Source organism: Tetranychus urticae, chromosome 1 (assembly GCF_039701765.1).
Source record: "Tetranychus urticae isolate SD_2017Ah chromosome 1, NJAU_TeUrti_SD_1.0, whole genome shotgun sequence".
In the NCBI taxonomy this organism is placed as follows: Eukaryota; Metazoa; Arthropoda; class Arachnida; order Trombidiformes; family Tetranychidae; genus Tetranychus; species Tetranychus urticae.
The window spans coordinates 14254201-14278499 of record NC_142958.1 but is presented as its reverse complement, the minus strand read 5'-3'; the positions used below and the strand labels follow the sequence as shown (position 1 = coordinate 14278499).

The 24299-nt window shown below is 32.5% G+C and overlaps 3 protein-coding genes and 1 long non-coding RNA gene across 5 annotated transcripts; 2 read left to right on the top strand and 2 right to left on the bottom strand.

The window, feature by feature from the left end:
* The first annotated feature begins 1895 nt into the window (after positions 1-1895).
* LOC107370200 (uncharacterized) lies at positions 1896-9760 on the top strand. Of its 2 annotated transcripts, none has more exons than XM_015938189.3 (3): positions 1896-4004; positions 4707-6464; positions 7300-9760. In XM_015938189.3, the coding sequence occupies exons 2-3, from the start codon at positions 6029-6031 to the stop codon at positions 8343-8345; spliced, it is 1482 nt and encodes a 493-aa protein (XP_015793675.1). In that variant the 5' UTR covers positions 1896-4004; positions 4707-6028; the 3' UTR covers positions 8346-9760. The 2 variants fall into 2 exon arrangements, with proteins under 2 accessions (XP_015793675.1, XP_089122167.1); XM_089266041.1 differs by lacking the exon at positions 1896-4004 and adding an exon at positions 4014-4290.
* A 2865-nt stretch (positions 9761-12625) lies between these two features.
* LOC107370204 (protein amalgam) lies at positions 12626-19655 on the top strand. Its single transcript, XM_015938193.3, has 4 exons — positions 12626-13748; positions 14726-15117; positions 15550-15745; positions 19513-19655. The coding sequence occupies exons 1-4, from the start codon at positions 13037-13039 to the stop codon at positions 19608-19610; spliced, it is 1398 nt and encodes a 465-aa protein (XP_015793679.1). The 5' UTR covers positions 12626-13036; the 3' UTR covers positions 19611-19655.
* A 149-nt stretch (positions 19656-19804) lies between these two features.
* Positions 19805-22698, bottom strand: LOC107370208 (cytochrome P450 3A8). Its single transcript, XM_015938196.3, has 5 exons — positions 22232-22698; positions 22068-22164; positions 21288-21843; positions 20473-21020; positions 19805-20061 (listed from the first exon to the last, which is right to left on the bottom strand). Exons 1-5 carry the CDS (start codon positions 22447-22449, stop codon positions 19987-19989), a joined length of 1494 nt encoding a protein of 497 aa, XP_015793682.2. The 5' UTR covers positions 22450-22698; the 3' UTR covers positions 19805-19986.
* Positions 22699-23264: 566 nt separating this feature from the next.
* On the bottom strand, positions 23265-23986 carry LOC107370162 (uncharacterized). Its single transcript, XR_001570547.3, has 3 exons — positions 23846-23986; positions 23606-23668; positions 23265-23478 (listed from the first exon to the last, which is right to left on the bottom strand). It is a non-coding gene; the product is annotated as an uncharacterized LOC107370162 (long non-coding RNA).
* Between the last annotated feature and the right edge of the window lie 313 nt (positions 23987-24299).

Here is a 24299-nt window from a genome sequence, read left to right as displayed (position 1 = left end):
TGTCCCTGGAAAACGATTCAGAAGCCAGGATCGTTGGAAACTTTACTCCTGTTAAATCTAAAAAGAGACACCATGAAAGGGAAAAAAATCAATTCTATGGAACCATCTTAGGTTGTGAAGAGATAAGTATGATAAAGAGTTTGACATTACTATTAGACAAATGTAAGCCTTAGGATTGTTGTATCATCTTTTTCCTCCCTACCTTTGCATCTTCATCTACAAGTTCAGTCTTTTGCTAAAGTACATCTTCCTTCCTTTTCTTTTTTTGTTCAGCTTCTTGTCAGACTTGTTTCTCTTTCACCATCATCTTCTTCTTCTTTCCACTGATTTCGGTAAACCAATAAATTAACCCCTGAATAAGATTTTCTTTCACTTTCTTCTGCTCTCTCTCTACCTTTTCCTCAGACCAATTCTCATTATTATTATCAACATCTTACTTGTTAGTCCAGCATTCTCTTTACTCTACCTGCTAATCTCATCCATTAATAACATTATCTTCCCTAGATAAAGGTTCATGTTCTTACTATTACTCTATGAAAAACTTTCGACATAACCTTTACCTTCTATATTTGCTACACTGACCTTGCTTTGTAATACATTTTGTGCAACCAATTTTATGCCCATCCTTGTTAGCTGCTTTATCATTATTATCATGATCGTCATTATCATCATTAACACGCAAAATACTAATACAATTTTATTTATCACCCTTTCCTCTAGATCAAACCACTGTAAACACCTAGGAAACATATTTCATCCTGAAATACCAGAAAATGCATAATTTCAACTTGGCAATTCCAATCAACTTACTAATTAACGAATTTCATGGATTATAATTGAGATGGATGAATTCATTTTCCAGTTAATGGGTCATTGTGATGCTAGAGGATCAACCCTGAGAAAATGATTGAGTTGCTTCTTGAGTTACCTTTGAATCAAGTATTTTTCGTTTATATTAACTATTCTGATAACACTTTGGTTTGCTGTTGAAACTTGTTCATATTCAAGTGATCTTGATGAGAATTAAATGAGAAAAAGGAAATTAACCAGAATGAAAATCACAAGTGGCCAGGAGTAAAATTTAATGATAAAGGTAAAAGACGAATGTTGACAAATTTTACCATGAAAATTATTAACATAACTTGATGAAGTACATTTATATGAATAACCCGAGGGTTACTATTCATACATGTTTAACTCAAATAACCTGAATACCGACTTATCCATAAAGAATGTTACAAAGAGAATACAGAATGAGAATGTTAAAGATGATAACTTTAGTTAGAAAAAAAAGTGAAACAAATTCAATTACAGTCTTTCATCCCAATTTATTTAGTATTTTTGAATCAAATCAATTTTCATTTATTTCAAACCAACTGAATGTCAATGTCAGCTTCAACCATCTATGAGCATCACCGTCTTCATTATTATTCTGAGTCTTACCTTTAGCATTCATGAAGAATCTTTCCAACATAAAAAAAGGTTGATATAATTTACAATTGCATTTGTGACTCCAATCAACAGTAGTTATCAAGGTTGATCAACCATTAAAAAGTCATTGACATGAAGACAATCAACTTTTGACTGATAGATGGCGTTCCTATTCAATTAGATTGTAATTAATTAACAATTTATTTTATCTTATCGAATAGTAATGAGAAAGTTATTTATGACTGTTTGAAGGTAACTAAATGAGTTTGCCTGTTAATTGTTACGCTCAAAGAATCGTATAATTAAGATAAAGTGCATTAAAGATGAATATTTGATCAACAATTGATCGTTATTTTGCTCAATTTTGAATCTATTAGCAATTTATTTTTTCCAGTTTCAATATTTAATTGTACATCAAATCTGGTTACTAACTTGTTTCTTTTGCTTTCTCTTTTGGTCAATAGATTTCAATAATGGATTACCAGGAATTTCAATCTATTAATGGTTAATTGTTTACTAAATGGACGCTCTGCACTAATGGCTCTCGACTAATCCATGGACATTTGATCTGGCTCAAGAAATTATCTATTTTACACATTCTCTATTTATTAATTGACCAATTATAATTAGAGAGGATTTATGTCTCAATTAAGTTTAATTTGCTCTTTGGACAATCTCACATTGCCCAGAGAAGTAAATTAAATTAGCTGTTGAAAGTAATGTCATTTGATTCCAATGTGATATTTCATCTTACATTACAATCAATTTTGACCAATTTCATCTAAAATAGGATTAGATCATTCAATTTAGATCATCAAATATCAGAATGGTATAAGTTTTTAAAAAAAATGAATCTCATTGTTGCCAATGATTTTCTGATTTTCTGATTTTCAGGAGAAAATGTTAATCTAATTCGATTAACTGTTAAATATCAAAAGACAACAATCTCTTTATTGATTGTTTCTTTTGGTAAGTAAATACGATTGATGATGTTGGAAAAGAGACAGAAGAATATAATGATTCTGAAGATTTTGATGGTGATAAGAGTCATGGTCATGATAATGGATAAGCCAAACAAAAGATTTTCAGTTTCAGTTAATAATAACGAAAAGATTTAAAGGAAATTATATTATCAGGTAAACTTCCGTTTATTTTTTGTTTCCTCAGAGACAAACAAATAATCAAAGATTAACTGTATAATCGGATGTAATCAGGACTAAATGAAGATCAACAATTTAATGTTGCTATTAAATTGTTGAAAAGTGAAAGTGAAAATACATTTAGTTTTGATTAGAAGCCGAAAAATAAATCAAACTCAAGTTTCTTCCGATTTTTTATTCGAAGAATCAAGATTTTGATCAAGAGTTATTCATTCAATTTGATCACAATTTATCTACAATCAAGAATTCATATCCGGACTAATGGTTATTTCATTGATTGTTTCGATGATTATTTTTGGTTATAAATCAATCCAAAAGATCATGATTCTGATACTTTATATGTTTAATGATTCAGTTTCTATTGATGACAATCCCTAGCAATATTGTTTAATTAGTGCAAATTTAGACAAATTATTGTTAATTTTAAGATCTATTTAGACATTTAGTTATACAATCAAGTTAACCAAACCTTCACTTTCCAAGTAAATCCATGAATATGAATCAGTTTATTAATAAATAACAAATTGATCATTATTTACTTTTGAAGTTGTCAACATTTTGACCTAAATTATCATCTGTTCATCTGTGAATTGAAATTTAAATAACAATTAACATTAATCATCATTCAAAGTCGTTTATCGATCAATCAACCAGAAACAAAGTATTAATTGCGAGAGAAGCTGCAGTTTATTTCAATCAATTATCAAACAGAAGTGAAAGGAAAAACCGAGAAGTAAACTGATGTTTCTATTAATAAGCAGAGTAGAGCCAAAAAAGTGTTCAAGTTAAAGTTTATGTTTAATTTTCACCCAAAAAATGGTGTTAATTGTTGAACGGTTATTGATTAATGGTTAATCTTGATTGTGGCCTTACTGACAATTAACCAGTAATGGCGATAACCCATTGTGACCCTAACCAAGGTCACTTTTTCAAATCGAGTGAAGGTTGAAAGAGCATGCGTAAAAACCTTCTGTTGTATGTTTTGTTTGACAATCAAATATTCAATTTCTCTTCATCTTGTTCTGCACCTTAATTCATCTTCTCTTATCATTTCTTCATCTCATCTTACTTCATCTTCATCTTCTTAGTGATAATCATTTTCCTTCATTTTACCTACATTATTCTGTGATTTGTTGAAATTCATATGTCTATTAGCAACTGTGATCTCTCCTGTTACCCAATTTATAACAACTGTACATCAAGCTCTATCATCAAGTTGCTCTTCAACTTTAAACCTGGCTCCTTAATTTCATCATAAATATTATATTTACTTTCCAGTGTTTTGATTGTCATTTGTTTACCAATTGTTGTACCAATTAACAGCATTGATCAAAGTCAATTTAACCAATTAAAATTGATCTCAATCAAATTATTCTCATAGAAAAGGATTATCTATTTCAGAATAAGGTTAAGGTAAGATTGTTATTTTTTGTCATATCTTTTTCATTTCAATTATCCTAATTGCCCTAATTGACAGTTAATTGATTCAGTACTACATCGAAGCTCAATCAACAAATCAACAATTTCGTGTGCTACTAATTGAAATGGTTCAATGTTTAAACTTTTTAGGTTCAAGATTCCCATCAAATTAGACAGTTTCTTTACCTCATCTTGTTATCAAACCATGTTTGCCTAACCGAGTTGTTGAATATCTTCTTCCACGATTAACTGTTCATTATTTATGTTCAACTGAGCGAGTGTATGTGACTATTTTACTCAAATTTGAAATCACATTGAACTTCTTTCGATTCTCTTGGTTTTAACGGTTTTTCCCTTTCTTTATGTAATCTATTAAGGCCAAGTTAAGGTCACATTAAATAGTCTGAGACTTTTGTTCGAGGTTACTGAGATGACTCTTACCATTGCTCAGTTAGTGTATTTCAATCACCTTGTAACCAAGAAAAAAGAGTAAACCTAGTGACTTGAAAATAGAAAGGCCAAGAAGAAAGAGTCAGTGACTCTTTCATTTGTCTTCTTTTCCTTTTTCCTCTTCTTTCCCTTTCGATTTCCTCTCCTTATCTCTTTCGTTTTTCTCCCTCTCTTCCTTTAAATTCAACTCTGAGACTGTCTCAATTGACTCACTCAACTTTCTATTTTTTACTTTTTCTTTCATAGATCAGAGAAGAGCGGGAGAGACAATAAAGCGTCTCACTATCTAACGATTTCAGATCAAAGTATATTTTGTCCTGAGCTATAAGAAGTTGAAGCAAAAAGGAAAGCGAGATTGAGGGAGAGAGGATGAGAGAAGAAGAGAAAGGAAGAAAGAGAGTGAAAGAGCGAAGAATGATGAATTAAAATTGATATAAGGTAATCAAAGATTAAAGAAAGAGAGAGAGAGAGCCAGAAGACAAGTCATTTATCTTGAAATCATTTTTACCTGTTTGTTGCTGCTTCTCATCACCGTCATCTTAATCTTCACTCTGAACATCATTACTAATCAAGGCGCTACATCTTTGTCCATCATTAACACAAGAAGAAAACAAGTCTCAAAGTTTACAAGTTACTACTTCTCTCATTCCCAGTTGCTTCAGTTTTTTTCAAACATCAACTTGATCGTCATTTTCATCATTATTATTAAATGTGTTCACCTTTTCAATCAACCAGTTTTCCTGAGTTAAACATCACTAAACACAATCCTGTGATGAAACCTTGTGATCAACAAAAAATATGAGCGCCAACCTCAACATCAACGTTAACCTTAATCAAGTGAAAGGAACAAAGACAAGTACAAAGAAACCATCTTTAGTGAGAACCAGAAAGTGTTAAATTTAATTGTTTTTCAATACAATTCCAAGTTGTTTCTCTTTTTTTTTCTTCTAATTTCTAAATGTTGTTGTTAACAGCTAATTGATGAAGGAAAACATCTTCCTTAAGAAGTGAGGGTGAATCTAATTGTAAAGAAACCATTTTTGGGTTCACAACAAAACAAAATTGGTTTACAACCAACAAAAACAACAATCACAATTACCAGTCAAATATTTTCTACATAACAGTTCAATTTCAAGGTTTCTACCAGATCTTTGTATCGATCCGTTGCTTTTTTCTTATTGGTTAATCAACTTTATGGTATTTGGTGATGATACAATTTTTCAACCCAATGTGTCATGTTGTCTTAAATCTTGTCAAATTCACCAATTTTCATCAACGCCATCTTGACTATCACTGTCAACCTTTTATACACAGTTAACATTGTGAACTCTGTTTCTGTTGTTCTAATCATCGTCTGTGTGTCTCCATTTTTATTGAATCTCTCTCACTGCCTAAAAAATTGTATTCTTTTTGCTCCATTCAACATCATTAATAACCTTTTTTGGTGGATTTTGTCTTCTCTTTCCTGGTCAACTAGTGAACCTTATTACTAACCAATCAATCATTTGGTTATTGTGTATCTGTGGATTTATCAAGGTAACAACTACAAAGGGAAAACAGCAATCATCATGTCCATTTCCAAGGATGATGAAATAGGTGTAAACTCTAGGATAGTTAAAAAAGGTATTTTGTGGCAGCAAAATGGTACCAAAAAAGGATTAAAAAACATCTTTAAAAACAAATGGAAACAACGTTATTTCATTTTAACAAATAGTTATTTTGCCTGTTTTAAGAAGGAAAAAAGCAAAATCTGTGAAATGGGACTCTTTTTATTTAAATTGTCGTTAACCGATATTAAAACGGTTACAATGGTCAATGATACACTCAATATTAACAATGATTTCATCATACTCTGGGATGGTAATAATTCACTTATTACCGAATGGTTTAACTGTATTAATGATGCTAAAAACAGTTGCCTCAAACGTACCTCATCAAACAGTTCATTGATTAACAGTAAATCAACTCCTGTTCTTGATACTAAACGTCTTAACCGAATTTCAGGTAAACCATTCATCCTTATTTAAATATCCAACTATTTATTCAATTGAACAATTAATAGTCATATTCAGAAAGTACATTTATATCATTAGGAAAATGTTTATTTTTGGTTACAATTAAAGATGAGACAAGTCAGTTGCACCGTTAGAAACTGATATACTTGAGATGCTTTTCAATTTACCTTGAATGTAACATTTAATGGTTCCTTAGATTTTTTTTCAAATGAAGTTTATTTTTGTTCACAAGTTCAACAAAAGCAAACGATCCATACACAAATTGATGAACTCAGAGATAAATGATGAAGCATGTTACACCATTTATAACATTATGATATTGTTCAGACATAAGCTGTTACCTTCTAATCATCAAAGTCAATATAATGATTGCTAAAAGTAAAACAATTACATTGTAGCATCTCAGGATATATCGGAAGCAATTGCTATTTAATCCTTCTCTTTACATGATCCTTATTATGTCAATCAAATTTTTTCCTCTAAATTTATCCCTAGAATGCTTCTTCCAGCCTCATTCATTTTCAATTTTCTGATTACTCATTTCATTTTCAGTTTCTTGTCCACACATTTTTTTATTTTCATTTTATCATGTTTTTTTCATTACCTTTACCATTTCCATTCTCTGCATGAAATCATTACTGATGACGATGATAGTGATGACTGTTAAATAAACTTGTGTAGGCTTTAGAATGGTTTACTTTCAACAGTTTTATTTGCAAGTCTGTTAAAGTCTTTGATTGTCATTTATTGTTCATAAACTTTGCTCTTTCTAATCATCTTAAAAAAATATTATTCTAACTTTTTTTACATTTTTTTCCTTACAGTTCTGTCTTCCTATGAACGTCGTCTGTCATCTATATCATCCTCCTCCTCATCATCTCATCTGATTCCCGATCCACCAACTTTTCCTCGTCTGGCACCTCAGTGTAAAGGAGTCATTTCCAGTACTTCATCCCATTTCAACACAACTGGTCCACCAGCTTACCATCTAAAGCCATGTCCATTTACCTTATCAATATCGCCATCACTTACACAGCGATCTTTGTACGCCCAGAAAATACTTTCATCTTCTTCTTCACCCAGCCCGACACCAACTCATTCAAGGTTTTTTCGTCCCTTTAAATCATCTTTAACTTCAACAACTTCATCATCATTCCTGCATTATGCCACCCAGCCAAGATTGCAATCATCTTCCAATCTAAAATCGGCAGCATCTGAATTTTCCTTCATCTCACTCAGTTCATCTGGAGCATCTTCTCAAGCATCAGCAGCAGCTAAAGCTCAACAACAACAACAGCAACAACAAAAACAGCTGCAACAGCAGTCAACTCCTCAGAGACACTTGAACCAAAACTCTCACTCAACACTACACCAAACTTTACTCCACCAAACCCTTTCTCGTCACACACCTTCATTGCCATCTTTCTCTGGTGGACCACCGTCAACCTGTCCCTCGGACTCACCTAGATTCCTATCTTCCTCTCAAAGTCCTTCTCATGGATCATTCGATTCAGACTCGCCTCCTCCACCACCAGTTCCGCCTCCACGAATTGGTACAGCTGATCGAAGGATAAGACCTTGTTCATATTATGTTGAGCCTGCCAATAGCTCATCAAGTTATTCATCAAGCTCCTCCAACTCGGCAACAACAACTTCCATGACATTGCCATCCCATAATAGGAAAACATCCCCACTGGCAGATAATATAAAGAATAGTAATAATAACACTTTAAATAGCCACAATCACCATCACCTTAATAATATTATCAACAACAACAACAATCACATGAACACGATGAAATCAGGGACAACCAAGAAAAAATCTCGAATGTATCGGATAATTGAAAATTCAAGTCGACATTTTCGTTGAACCAGATAAAATGAAATTTCCTTGAACACTATTAGTATTAGGGCAGGTGAAAATAATTCCATACTTGGTCTGGTTACCTTGGCAAAACATAGCGAAGTCAATAGAACCAAATAAGTGTTCTCTGCGATATTATCACCCGTGCCAAGATTTAATGTCCAATCTTCACTGACCCTTTCCATGGAGGAACAAACAAAGTCAGCTGAACCTTTGGAAAGGGTAAACAGGGAAAAGAAGAATCAACTTCTCAATTTCTTCTCCAATGCCAATGATTTTGATCTCTCAAATTTTGAAACTCTTTACAATTTTACAACTTTTAGTGTATCTAACACTCAACATTACCAATGTCTTTTGCAATCCTTTTTTGTGTGCTTTTGCACCTTTATTTATTGATACTCAGAATGAACAAGTCAGAAAAAAAGGAGAAAAGATGAACAAAAAGATAAAAGGAAAAAGACTATTTCAATGGATCCTGTAACTTAAAAAAATTAACAGTAAACAAAACTGTTTCAAGCTCGTAACTGGAATAATGCTCGGATTTTGTTTCCTCTTTTTTTGTTCAATTTTCTTTATCCTCTATTATCTTCTTTCTCACCCTGATCTGAGATTTTTTCATGATCTTTCCATTTTTTGCCATGAAAACATCCTACCTTGTTATTTCCTCGTCACTTTTTATTACCAAATTTTTTCTTTTCCCAATGAGATTGAGCCCATTTGTTATCCCCAGCTTGATGATTTCTAGTTTCTCGTCAAATTGAAATTATCCTCATCAATGTTTTTGTATAAAAAAGTAACCCTTTGAGGCAAAACCAAATTCATTTTTCTTCATATTTCATCCTTGTTAACTTTCTCACCAAGTTTAATCTCCATTGTTTACCAGCATCCTCAAACAAAGCAAACAAAGCCAACCAGAAACTCTGTCAATTTGTGAAAGCAACATGAAAAAATCAGCAAGCCAGCAAAAAATAAAGAAACACCAACAACAGAAAAGCCTGTGCAACAGTGAACCTTCCTCATCTGTATCATCACTTTAGATGAAAATTGATTTAATTTTCTTCTCCTTGCTTCCCATCTTCATCTTGAAACATAATGGTTCTTTAATGAAAATCCAGAAAACAAAACCTGAAAATCAATGTCAACCTTTTAATAGCGTCCTTATTAAACCTTGCACATCCATTTTCCGATTCACTCTCGTTGATCCAAAAAGATACTTACCTTTCCCAAACCCTTTTATTTCATCTTATTAACCTTCTCATTTGCAAATTGTTGTGAAAAGAAAAAAAAACTGTAAATGAAAGGTTAATGAGAAACTTATAAATATATATCTCACTCTTTTGTATCATGAAGATTGTATAAAAAAAGCTAATACTGAATACAAAACAAAATACTGAATGAAGTAAAATGATAATTGAAAATGATTTTCGTTTCCATTCATTTACCATTCCAGTCAAAGTACACTTTCAATTACAGTTTTACTCACATTTCAGCCCAATAAGGATTTGATTAACTTTCAGTTAATAGAGATTAACCTTTATTTAGCAAATTGGTTTCAATACGAAAGCGAAAAAAAAGGTTGCCTTTTGCCAGTTTAAAGCCTTAATCTGGTTCATCTGGTTCAAGATGATTAAAAGTATGAAAAAAAGATGATGAATGAGATGCAAAAATATTGCTCTATGAGTTTAATGTAAGCCTTTTTCGGCTGGAGTTTTGTTTCATTTGAAATGTATTTTGATTAACCATTTTTCATTTCAAATGATTTACAATTCAATTTATTTACATTTTTCGTTTAAACAAAATGTCATATAAATCATGTTTCACCAGTTTAATGTTTGAAAAAAAGGGAAACACATAAAAATGATCAACAAGCTAAACCCAATCCAAAAATAGTTAAAACCTGCTATTGATTGACTTTAATTGAAACCAAGAATCAGACAAGAATCAAGAAGACGAGGGACAAATAAAGAGTCAAAATAAAGACCCAAACAGACTCTTGGACAGTTTGACAAAAATAAGGTGACTTTAAGGCAACAATCAACCCGGAATACATTTTGCCTGAATCAAGCGAATGGTTAACAATAACTTATCAAACGATCAAAAGAGTTTAAATAGAAGAAGAAGAAACTAATCTTTACCCGAATCATCATCAATAACCATCACTGACTGAAATGGAGAAAAATATTATCCTGTAAAAATTCACCGATTTTCCCATCAAATCTTTCTATTAATAAATTTTCCATATTTTTCTCCTTCAAAGTAAATCCATTTACCATTTCACATGACAACTCAAACTCATCAGCTTTCACTCTTGCACCATTCTCATCATCTTCAGGCTTCATCTTGATCTGCCTGAACCACCTTAATTCATGTTAGAGGTTAAATGATGTGCAATTTGCATTTTATGCCCATTTATTTACTTCTTTAACTAGTTAACTTATTCAGTGTTTACCGTGTTAAATTGAATTGAATTAATTGTTATTGAATTTAATCAAATCGCATTTATTGTCAATTTGAGTAGCAAATTTAAATTTTCATTTTCTTCTTCCTGGAGATTCCTTGAAAGGATTGTTTGTTCGGTAACCATGGAACTTGTATAAATGTTGATTGAAAACATTGAAATAATTAAACTTTTTACCACACGTCGGACAGGTGAAGTTTTGATAAAAATGCTGAGCCATCAGGTGGTTTGCCCAAACAGCTGAATTGCACAGGGATTTGAAACAGATAAAGCATTCAAAGCTTTCTGGTGAGGTTTGGAAAGTGGATGCTCGGGGCAGAATTTTACGAATATAACGAGTAATACGGATGATGTCTTTGGTATCTTGGCACATTCCTTTGGTTTCTTCGTTATCCACGCCATTATCATCCTCGTCCTCCTCATTATCCACATCTTCGTTTTCCTCCTCGTTTTCATCAATATTATCATCAATATTCTCATCAATATTATCATCGATATTCTCATCAATATTATCGTCTGTATTATCATCAACGTTATCATCCATGCTATGTTCAGCATTATCATCGTTGATATCATTATTATCGTCAACACTATTATCGACGATATCATCAATAATATCGTTATCATTTTCATCTGCATTTTCCCGAGTGATAATTTCAACTTTTAACAATTTTAACTGGGCAAAAACGGTTTTCAATTCAGCTTTGGGAATAATACAACGGCCAGTATATACCAGATCATATAAAGCTTTAAGTCCATTTGAATATATAACAGGCAACAAGATACCAGACGATCCTCCACAATCATGTGAACCAAGCATTTTAAGGAGTGCTGGTGAAACGGCAGTTAATAAATTTTTGTGAAAACATCGGCTGGCTCCATCGGATGAATATAAACGACAATCTTCTGGAGACCTGGGTATGGATTTCAAGCAATGAGAGGGAATTTCCAGCCTTGTATACATAGCAGTATCCCAAGAATTTAATAGTTGAAGAACAGGTTGATATATATTTGGTTGAATATAAATGTATATATAAATATAAATATAGTCAAATATAATATAAAATATAAATACTTATTTTTAACAAATAAATGATATTAGCGAAAGGGAAAACATTCAAGTTGGACGAAGGTTAATAATAAAATAAGAAATACGAATCAAAAGATACTGAAAAAAAAGATGAATAGCATAAACAAATAGGAAAAAGCCTGGGTGGGAACTCAGGTTCAGTAGAAGAGAAGCGCTACATTCAAAAGAATAATATAACTCAATAATATCCTTGATAAAACCAATTAACAGCTTAACACTTATAATTCAACAGTAATAATTGTCTCTAAACAATAACTATAAGGAGTGAATTATATCACTATTTCCTATCCATACCATTTGGATTAATTAGACGCAATTACAAATTTAAGTTAACCCAAACCAGCTTAACCAATAAAACTAAAATTAACATAATTTGTGTGAAATTTCGTATTTAACAATTGCACAAGTCAACCAAAGCAACTGTACATCAGTCTAAATTGTTGAAACATTGTTGGCAGGAATTAAAACTCTTGTTTAAACATTAAATCTTGCTTTGAATTACAATTAATCCAATCGTATGATTACAATAAATGGTTAGTTTTTCCGTTTAAAGATGGAGCCATCTTCGATAAAAATGTAAATTTCATCTCAAACGGTTAATAGTTTGCAACGTCAATAGATGGCAATCTTGAATCAGTAATCGAATTGAAAATTGCTAATCTTTGGTAGTTTTCAGACAACTGCGCTTTACAATTACGTTTTACTTACAAAACTCAGCATCTTGTCTCAGTTTATATTTAAAAGTTAATTGACACAGTTAGGTCTAAGAACTAAGCTTTACCGGAATGACTCAAATAAAGTAATTATTTGTTTCTATTGATAGTGTCTTCTTTTTGTTTAACTGTAAAAATATTCACCAAATGCCTCTTGTTTGAGTTGGAGGAAAAATTGCAGAAAGTAAAAGTTGTGTGTTTCAATACTTTTACTTTGATCTCAACTTGTTTTACAACAACAGCCAACAACTTTAACAACAACATTATTCAACGTTACAACAAAGTGTATAAAGACTGGAATAATTATGATGTTTAAGTGAACCTTAAGAGTAAAAAGAAAAGGACAAAAAATTATATTTCAACAAATTTTTCTTACCTTCATATTCGTTTGTTTTTTTTCCATGAAAATTAGTTTCTACAACCTGATGTGATAACAATGCGTTATACTTCGGGATTATTTGTGACATTATTTGTTTACCTTTTAACCACACAATCAAGTGTAAATGGTTACCCAAATAAAAAAACCTCTTTACCTGAAACTGATACATTATCTGATGGCAGTCAAAGAGAAGAGCTTGCCAAAAATCTTCCGAAGATGAAAAGTACCCCTTCCACTAAAGCTGCGAATGAAGGTGATACTGTAACATTCCCATGTGAAGTTGAAGATCTGGGTAGTTTAAGTGTGGCCTGGAATAAGAGAAAGGCTTCAAAGTCGGCTTCAATTTTCTTAGGAGCTTTTCGTTTATTAAATGACGACAGGATTTACCTTGAGAAAAACAATTTAGTGATCAAAAATGTTAACGAAAGCGATTCAGGAACTTACACCTGTAAAGTATCTACCGATAAAGATATTTCAGTGGAACACATTCTCTTAGTCCATAGTGTACCCACCATTAAAGTTGAACCTGCCGATAAAGTGGTCGTTCTTACCAAAGGACAAACCTTACGATTAAAATGCAAATCTAGTGCCGAGCAAAAGCCAGATATTAAATGGGAAAAGGATAACAATAAGTTAACAACCGCCTCTAACAATCAAGATACATTGGAAATACCAAATGTATCTCGTGGTGATGCCGGTAAATACAAGTGTGTAGCCTACTCCTTTTATGGAAGTGTTAGCCAAGCAGAATTTGATGTTGCAGTTGAAGGTAAGATATGTTTTCATGAGAAAAAGTGAATTAAGAAAATAATGATCAGAGAATGGTGAAAATGGCCAACAACAACAAAACGTTTATCATTGAAACAGTAGTAGCAATCAAAAAAGGCTATCCAATTACCTTGCAACTCGCCAACTTTGATACCATGATTACCTTCATCATTGTTATCATTAGCAAGATGGTTTGATTAGACTGTTACTTACATTTTTTTACCCTCCAACTATTTTAGCCACCCTAATCGATTTAATTAAACTTATATCTCACCCTCTATCTCATGGTACATCTTGAACAGGCTTAGTCCGTCCCGTTCAATTATCATCACCATCAACATTAACATTATTACAACCTCTCTAATTTTTATGTGTTTTTTTGTTATCTACAAAAAAGTGCCTGTTCCTTGTCTTGGTTGCCTCAACCGTATTCAACTCACGACACCTTGAAATATATACATTTTTAGTGTAGTCTCTTTTTTTTCTGGTAAAATGGCCTAAACCAATTACCATTGAACTTTTTGTTTTCCTCTTTTTACCTACAGTTAACCGTTAGGGTCATTTAGCTTGGGTCAAAGGTGCAGTTGGGTAAAATTTTCACAGTATTGAATTATTTATTAGGCTTTACTTGAAAAGTGTTAAACTAAACAGAAACATAAAACTGAGTAACATTTTTATATTTCAAACAAAAACATAAATTAAACATATATAATATATATATACACGTTTATGTTTACAATTGTGCTCGATGATACTCCGATTTACTTGTAATTATTATGATTAATTGTTGTTACTGCCGTTATTATATTAAACCTCTGTTCATTATTACATTTCACGCAAAAAAGGCTGCAACTACCAGCCAAAGCCAATTGGTTTACTTGAATAGATTTCATGCCTGTTAAAACTAATTATATATACGTTTGTTTTTTTCTTCCATTTTTCATGTTTTCCATCTCATATTACTCCATTAATCAACAGAGGGCCCGGAAATTGAATTACCTGAACCAAATGTGTATACCGGTATTGGACAACAAGTAAAGCTTCGATGTAAAGTCCATGGAACACCAAAGCCAAGCGTTACTTGGGAAAACTCTAAAAATGGCCGATTACCGGGTGAATTTGATACACAAGAATATTTTGCTCTCGTAAATATACGAGAAGAATCTGATTTTGGTAAATACCGGTGTTCAGCTTCCAATCGATTTGACAAGGCAGTCGGTGAAATTGAAGTCTCTGGTCGTCCCTCCAAACCAATAATCTTGAACTCGGATGATGATTTTCCATCTTCAGGAGAGGAATTTGAATTGAAATATCAAGTTACATCCTATTCGCCAATAACTAAAATTATAGTCAGTTATCGTTATTCAAAGGTAAATGTCTTTCCAAGAGTGCTTGTCTCTCTCTGCTCATGTTTCACTGTAAATCAAACACGTCTTCTGTGTATATCCATGAAAACCCCTGAAAATAGCAAAACTTGCACAATGAGTAAATTAGGGCGTGGTCATCAACACAGCATGACATTGTTATCATGCTGACTTTAAGCTTTTGTACGCTATTTGTGTAAAAAAGCCTTTGTTTGCTCTTACTTTTTGTTTCTTTCCCTTTACAAACATCTTTACTCACTTTCTTCTCTTCTTTTTTTTCTCTACCTTTTTCTCTTTACCTTTCCTTCCATCATCATCATCATGGATCATCTGTCTTGCCATCATGACTTTTTCTTCTTCTCACCTTGATATTGTGTTTACACCATTTGGCTAAACAATTGGAAACTTGATTGAAAATTGGAAAACTGGAAAAAACAGAACTTGGACAAATTTTCCGACTGGAATACAACAGAGGTTAATGCCGGCGACTCTATTGGTCCAACTTATAATTTAAAGCATGTACTGTCAAATATGGAGCGAAATACCTATGAAGTTAAGGTTTATGCTGAAAACAAATATGGTCGTAGTGAAGGTAGCGATATACATTCAATTACAACGGATGGTGAAAAAGAACGTAAGTTTTTCTCTTTTTCAATTTCAGTCAAAATAAACCCAAAAGACAAACAAACAAACAAAATATTTTGCCATCTTTTTTGTTACTTTTTTGGAGTCACAACAAAAAAAAGTGTCTCTTGATGCAAACAAAAATTTAATTCATTTTTTTCAATTCGTTGAAGCAACACTGGGATAGGCTGAAAATGAAAGGCAGAAAAGGCCAGACAAATTATTGATTAGATTGTCCTTTTTTTGACACAACACTCTAAACAGTCCTTTGAGACTGTCCATTTAGCATTTACACATTTCCACTCTTCCCTCCTCTTCCTCCTCCTTCACCATCGCCTAACCCAAGACATAACTCTCAATATCCTTTGGTTGTTCACTTGGAACTAGGGCGATCAACTGATTGCTGGTTGAAGGTGACACCAGGAGGTAAAACCTAACAGGGGAAAGAAACCTGAGTCAGACACAATGCAAAAACATTGAAGATGACGAACAGAGTAAAAGGTAAGATTGATGAAAAAGCAAGAGTAAAACTCGAACAGGTTGTTACTTGGTTTCGATAGTGTTAAGGGCTGGGTTGAATGTTAAATATTGGGTTGGGCATAACCATTACTCTCTCTTTCCCCTCTGTCTATCTTTGGTTATTTATTTAATTAGATTGTACAAGTTAATTGTTAAATGGTTTCAAATGGGATTTGCCCTTTGGAGGCGATTTTTTCTTCTCTTCATTTATCTCTCGGTCTCTTTTTTTTTGCCTTCCTCGTCTATGATCACTGTTTTTTTAGCAGTCTGTATGTGTGGTGAGGCCCGTTGATAGTGGGTTGTTGAAGGAAAGGCAAAATGGACGCGGTGGGTGGTTTTATCTTCACTCTCTTTTCTTTCTTCCATAATAATGGTTATCATGTTAATGATATTGTCCTTTGAACTATCATTGAATCCCATTGCCTAGTGGCTATAGCATTTACCAGTTATTCATTTACAATTGTTATTCTTACAAAATACTCTTGAATCATTACGATTCTCATCATTAACATGTTTTGTTATGATTTGTTTCATTTTTTTGCTGCTCATCGATCCTCCATTTTTCAATGTAAACCCAAAATTGTTTCGTCTTTTTTTACATCGATTTATAGCCTTTACCTTTTCTGGTTCACTCTTTTAATGACTCCAATAAATTCAGTGTTTGCAGTCTATCATTATCATTACCAAGATTATCATTATGAAAATTATCATTTTTACCTTTTTTAAATGTTATTGAATGGGCGCGGAAATTATGTTGAGAATAACCTTTCAACATGATTTTTCACGATTTAACTCATTTTATGATATCTTGATTTTCTTGTTGACTTGTTTACCTTTACCTTTTATCATGAAATGTTATTGCAGCAAGAAAAACAAAACAATAATCTTAATGAATGATTCAATATTTATCTCAATTGAAGATTAGTTTTGCCTTTTTCATTTCCTTATATATTAAGATGAATAATGAGATAAACTACTTCATTTTTTTCATCAAACAATATAACTGATTAAGAAGCATTTTTAGGCCAAACTATCCTTGATTCAATTTTACACATTTTACCATTTTTCTACATGTAATTTCATCGTTCATTTGATCGACAGAATCTGACTCACTCTTCCTTATTATAACAATGAACTTTAATAATCTTGCAGTTGATTCAAACACTTTATCTTGATCATCTTTACTGTTTTTGTAGCTACTTTTCAATCTAATGGTTTTCATTTATCAAGATGGACATTGCGTGCTTAACATACACAGGAAATGATGTTACTCTATTGATCTAAATGTAGAGACAAGGGGAAAAAAGACTGAATATGATGATGAAGATGAAAAGTTACATTTAAAACAGTAAAGAGAGAGAGAGGAAAGTGAGTTACATATCTATTTATGGAATCCATTGCGAGTTATCTCAAGATAAATGCATTAAGAGTTAACATTTTGTCTAGAAATGCCTCAAAATTTATGGATATATTTTTATGTCAATGAGTTGTGTCTGTAATTTTTATGGAAAGCAGGAAAATTGATGACTGTTGGTTGATATAAAATTGACTCGACAATGAATTAGATGAACTTCAATCAAGATTGAAAAGTCAATGTCCTTAATCTTCTGTCTTTTTCATCCCTTTTCCCTCTCCTTCCACGCCCTGCTGTAAACACTGATACCTATCCATCTTTGTCTAACTCAGTCTTGTCCTCCTCCTCTCCTCATCTCATTCCCTAATCATCCTCATCATCGTCATCACCCTTCTTTAATCCTTTCCTATTTCCCATCCATTCCCTCGCTCTCTCTCTCTCTTGCGTGCAATATCATCCCAAAACAATGTATTAGACTAACCAGAAAATTTGAATTGAATCTAATTTTACAATCAACCCAATAAAGCCAACAATAAAATGGCCCAAACCACAAGCTTACAATGAACCAGAAAATGATGAGATATTTATACCTACTCTTTAAATAAAACCATATGTCTTTTCAAGGCATCAATCTTGTTACAACATCCATAATATCATCATTACAATCACTATTATAATATCACTATTATATTACTTACCTTTTATTAGTTATAAAAAGCAACATAATGTGCTCACCTAATTTGAGTAAAACCTAAATCGAATGTTTATCAACTCCTTAAAAGTGTTTCCCTAACATTGAATATAATTTTGGCGTATCATTTAAAACGTGAGTAAACATGGGCTCAATCCCACTTTATTATGATCCAGAGAGAGAAGCGAAGTGCAAAAAAGTGCGAAATAAGATTGATTATGAGAAATTTGCTTTCTTTTTTCTTTTGCTTCATGAAATGGTTATTAGTGGATTGGGTTGAAAATCAGGAGTCTCTCTGATTGAGTAACAAAAAATTGTTAAAAAACTAGCCAGGTCACAGTGGGGATTGAAATGAGGCTCCGCCCGAGAAATGGACGATTTTGTTGAGTTCAATGTCAGAAGTTTACAATTTTTGCCTGAGAAAATGCTGTGTAATCCCATTTAGAGTGACATCCTCTTGCTTTACTCTATCAGTCTCTCCCTCTTCATCTTCACCTTTCCTTTTCTTCCCATTGCATGACTTGTCACAGAATCTCGTACTTGCTTGTCATTCCATCACCTCCTCCTCCTCTCTCCCTTTTTCAAGACCTCTCATCCACATTACTGACTCATTCATTGAAAATTGAGAGGAAAAAGTGATCAACATGCTCTTCAAAATCTCTTTTTTTCTCTTCTTCTTCTTTGCTTTCTTACCTTTTCTTTAAAATCTCAAGCTTCTTTTTTTACCTTTTGTTATAAGAAGAACCTGTTTAACTTGTGCTTTAAGATGAGGACGAAAGATGAAGATAAGATTGAAGTGTTTTTTGGTCATCGATGAAAATCAATTGAAAATGTTCTTTTTCTTCTTTTCGCATTTTTAACCAACAAATTGTACTTTGACGATTTGTATTACAAGATTTTGATAAATCTTGACAATTTTGCTTTTTTTCTGTCCAATCGCCTTTTCCAGCCAGTTGTTGCACATTACATTGAAAGATGCAAAAGTAAATGTGAATTCACTTTATAACGTTAATTTCCCATTGAAATACTTCTAGCAAATAAAAGTGAATTGATTGAGGCCAACCACTTAGACATTATTTAACTAATTGACTATTCAGTTTGTTTGTTTTCATTGGGAAAAGTATAAGATCGAGTTTGTTTGCTCCAACCAGACAATCTATCGTTCACATCGTGATGATGATTTATTAATTGTTTTCATTTTTCTTTCTTCCAGATTGGAAAGCTGCAGGATCAAATTCCTATGGAACAAAATCAAGTATTTCCTTGATAACTTGTATGGTGATATTAATCACATTCTGCCTTTCAAGTTAATGTTTTTTTTTCATTCATTAAAATTATCATCACTTATAAAATTCACTCGTTATCGCTTATTCCATTATCGGACCTTCTATCCTAATTTCATTTCTCAAGAGCAAACCCAACCACAAAAGACAATTTAATAATATTCATATGATTCAATTTCAATCATCGCGTAAGAACATGAAAAATCGTAAAATCAAAGTCATGACATGAAAGGTTCATCAAATAATTTTAAATCGTTTGGAAGGAAAAGTTGAACAATTTATAAAAAAAAGATACATTTCGTTACATATTTTTGTCTATGGGTTAAGTATATTGTCAGGATATTTCATTATCTTACAGGCACATCTTGAGTAAATGATATTAAATATTTAATATAAATTGAAATTTACAATTTAATTGGACGGAGTATTATTTCTTTGGCTGTTGTAACCAATTGTCCTCGATAGTACTCGAGTTCATCCTGGTAAAGACAAAAATCAAAAACAAAAAGTTAGAAGCAGAAATTAAAATGTAAATTGAAGGAGAGACTTGAATAATTGATTAAATTGCAATTGATAGTCATTGGATTAAATTGTGAAGCCGACTGAAGCAACGGAAACCTTCTAATAGGATTAAATGTAATTGAGCTGATTAAAAAAACTGAGCATTTCTTAATTAAATTAATCATGTGCAATTGACTAACATTTTTAATGTGAAAAACAACATTGAGATGCCCAGATTCAATGGAAAGAGTGAAATTTGAGGAATCAGGATAAATTGATAACTGTGAGATTCTCAACGATTCTGTGTGTCTTTCATGCTATTAAGTTACTTTTCCCTAATCAAATTTGCAATCTATTGTAAACATAATCAAGTTGTAAGTGTAAATTACCTTTGCTTGGTCACTTGGAACGAATCTAAAGTTTCGGAAAATTTTGACCAAACATATTTTTATCTCCATGAAGGCAAACCTTGTCCCAATGCAGCTTCTTGGTCCATAAGCAAAAGGCAGGTAAGCAGTCAAGTTGTTTTCATCTTTAGATTCAGGCAAGAAACGTTCAGGTTTAAACTTTTCAGGTTCGGGAAAGTATTCAGGATCATGGTGCATTGCATGAACTGGAATGGTAATCAATTGTCCCGCTTTCAATTGGATACCACCGAGTTGACAGGGCTCTGCAGTGCGCCTTTCAACTCGAGGAACTGGCGGACAGAATCTCAAGATTTCCGAAACAACCGCATCAAGGTAGGGTAAACTTTTTATCTTATCCCAGTCTGAGCATTCTTCATCAGTCAGGGTTGACAATTCATCAATCAATTTCTCTTGAACCTCTTGATGCCGAGTAAGAGTATAAAGCAACATTGACAACGTGGTAGCCGTGGTATCATGGCCAGCAATCAGGAAAATCAATGCTTGATCAACAATCTCATCCAAAGTCAATTCTGTTGGATGAATGACAGAAAATTACAAGAAAATGATTAAAATTTTTTTTTTGCAAAAAAATAACAACTTCGAATGTGTTTTCAGTTTCAAGTTTAAAACCTCATTGATATCATATCTATTTTAGATATTTATTATATAATAACTCTTTGAAACCTGAATAGGAAACGGTTATTGAGGAAACTATTAACACGCGTCGATCATGAGTATTTATCATTTTCAAGTTCCTGGTAATGTTTGGTTTTCGTAAAAAAAATGTTCGAACTCACTTCTTTTTGCTAAATGTTCAGCTGCATCTGAATCAATTATTTCCGCATCTTGAAGTAACTTCACAAAGTCGACTCGATCTACCTGCAATTCGTGTCTCTTTGAGATTAGGTTGAGTATCAATTGACCGAAGTAGTTTAATGCCGAAGAGTCGAAAATGCTGAGATTAAAAAGAGATCCAATTGGAGCCATGGATGGACATTGAAAGGCTATCAATGATAACCAATTAATGTTGGTGTTGAACAGTTTTTTTGAGTTGGCGACCAGAGGGTTGTAAGGGTCACGTAAAGAGTCAACTTTGACACCGAAAGCACATGAGGAAAAGGTGTCAAGAGTAAATGAGAGTAGAAATGTTTTTACATCAATTGATTGGTTTTTAAGGGCAGCTTCACCAATGTTGTCAACCAAGGTGTCGACAGCTTCACTGATTTGACTTTGCATTCCTTTCAGTTTGGATGCGGTAAAGGTTGGACTGACTATGGACCGAACTCTCTTCCATTGTTCCAGTTTAAGTACAAATATACTTTTACCTCCAATTTGATTGATGCCACCATAAAACTGCACATTAAGATAATTACGATAGAAACAGATAAGCAAAGTTTCCATTTAATTTCATGAAACACACAATCATTCAATTATTTCAATCATCGGAAAAAAAAACATGGAAAAAAGCTTTTCATGAGAAGTCTCATCCCTTCAACAAGCTCTCCTGATCAAGGCTCATCGCACTGTGTTAAGGGTACACGCACCGACATTATGATTCACTAGTTCCTGGTACTTACTCTATGGTTTGGAAAAAGGTTGAATCTTTTAACCAGAATCTCTTTAACCAACTCGGCATCGCCACACATGAGGACAGGTTGAAGAAACTCATACATTCTGATAAAGGAAAGTTAAAGGTTTGTCATGACATTTTTGCTTTACAATTGAATTGATTTGTATTTACCCAACAACTCGTCCATATTTCTCGTAAGCCTGAGTATCGGATTCGTGGAAAGGTTTAGTCCAACGGTTCCATAAAGAGGCAACATCATTGGGTATTCCTTGACGCTGCCAATGAGTAAGCTTATAAATGAGCCAAGAAATGGCGGTTATAGCTATAAATAGCCAAAAGTTGACATCGTTTGATGCAAACGGTGAAGTTAACGAGGTTAAAAGAGTCATTTTGATGATTTTAAATTGACTCTGGTGGGCACAATTAGGCAAACAATTAATTTTATTAGAAAACAAAAGAAAAATTTGATTCCAATTTGGTTAAACCAGTAAAAAAAAGAAACTAAAAGAAACCAGAAAATGTGTTGTTTTGGTTAAAGTAGTTGGGTTACAGTAAAAACATATTGAAAATAGTCGAGTCTGGTTAATCCTTAGTTTGTCAACAGCGCAAGTGAAATTGATCAACACAATTAATGAGCTTGAATCAATTGACTTACAGATTATTAATAAACTCAATGATATAATTGACAATCATGATAATGATAATTACAGAGTGAAAATGAAAAAGAAGATGAATTTCATTGTATAAAGTCTAATCAGTTGATCAACATTTGCCTTCCCTTTTTGTTTCAATTGTTGATTGTAACACAGATTCAGTTTAATAAGAAACCATGAGAATCTTCTCAATGTTTTGTTAATGGCAATCAAGTTTCGTCTTTAAGATTCTTTTCGTCTTCATGATTTAAGTTGTAATTTGATATCAAAATATGAATTTCAATTTCAATTGTTTATCATTTTTATTGACCGACATTTTATTCAATAACAACTCGATTGGCAATGACTCCATTTTTTGATCAATTTTAACCTAAAAGTCAATCTTCATTTTGGGTTTTGTTTGGTAACCTTTTCAAGTGGATCCACTTGTTCAACTCAAATACTGATTAAAATATAACAATTAATTGATTGTTTTCTCATTATTATTGCTTGAACGTTTCTTTTATTTGATTAACCGATCATTGATCTTTAATAATTGTTACAGCTTTAAATTATTACCAAGCAAGTTTAATAGATTAATTGTAATACAAAAGCGTTTCAAGTTGTGCAGTACTTTTTTCAGGTTGGTTTGTTTGCCTTTTCATTACTTTTCAATATTGTCTTTGAATTTATAAATTCAATTTTAATCACAATCAAGAGATCTCGGTGTAAAATCTGTCTCCGATGAATGCTTGGAGGTCCTCTTGCCATTTGGAAAGGAAATATCTGAAAACGAAATTTTTCGGGTTCGAGTGCATAGTTAGAATAGGTAATCATTTTTTCTCTGAATTTTTTATTCTTTTTTTAATTTCAATGAACACTTTTGTTTTATTGTTATCCATTCAATTCTTACCTTAACATTATTTTGGCTCAAAAGATTCGCACAATGATCCATGTATTGCCTCAGATCTTGCTCCTGAAGGAAAGACAGAAAAGGTTTTTCAATGAATGACAAAAATGAACAAATGTTAATTTGGATGATAAAGGGACGCATAAAAGATTGATTTCGCTTGACACTCGAACAATTCATGTTTTCATTTTAAATTACAAGTAAAATATTAAAAGTATCAAAACATGGATATAAGCAACTAACCAGATACTCGAACACCAAGGTAAGAGTTTTATCAGTGTGTATGATATCGTGAAGTGTCACGATGTTATTGTGCTTCAATCCTCGTAGCAGAGAGACTTTGGTTGATTATATGTGAAAAGGTATCAATAAAAGAGAAAAGAATAGAGAGAAAAAGGTTTAGATATAAACAAAACGATGATACAGAATGAACGTGAATCAGATGAGGCCAGAACATAAAGCAGAGGGGAAAGGACAGAGAAATAAGTAAAGACAATAATGAGTTAAATAAACCAATAAGTTGAATTAAATGAGTAAAAAGACAACCGGATAAGTAGGACACGATTACAGTCTTAAGGTTTGACAAGAGCTACTTTTCAAGAAAAAAAAACTCAAAATGCTTTTCAACATTGACAAGATTATGGCTTTGATAAAATTGATACAATTGCACCAAAACAAGTAAATGCTATCATAAGTA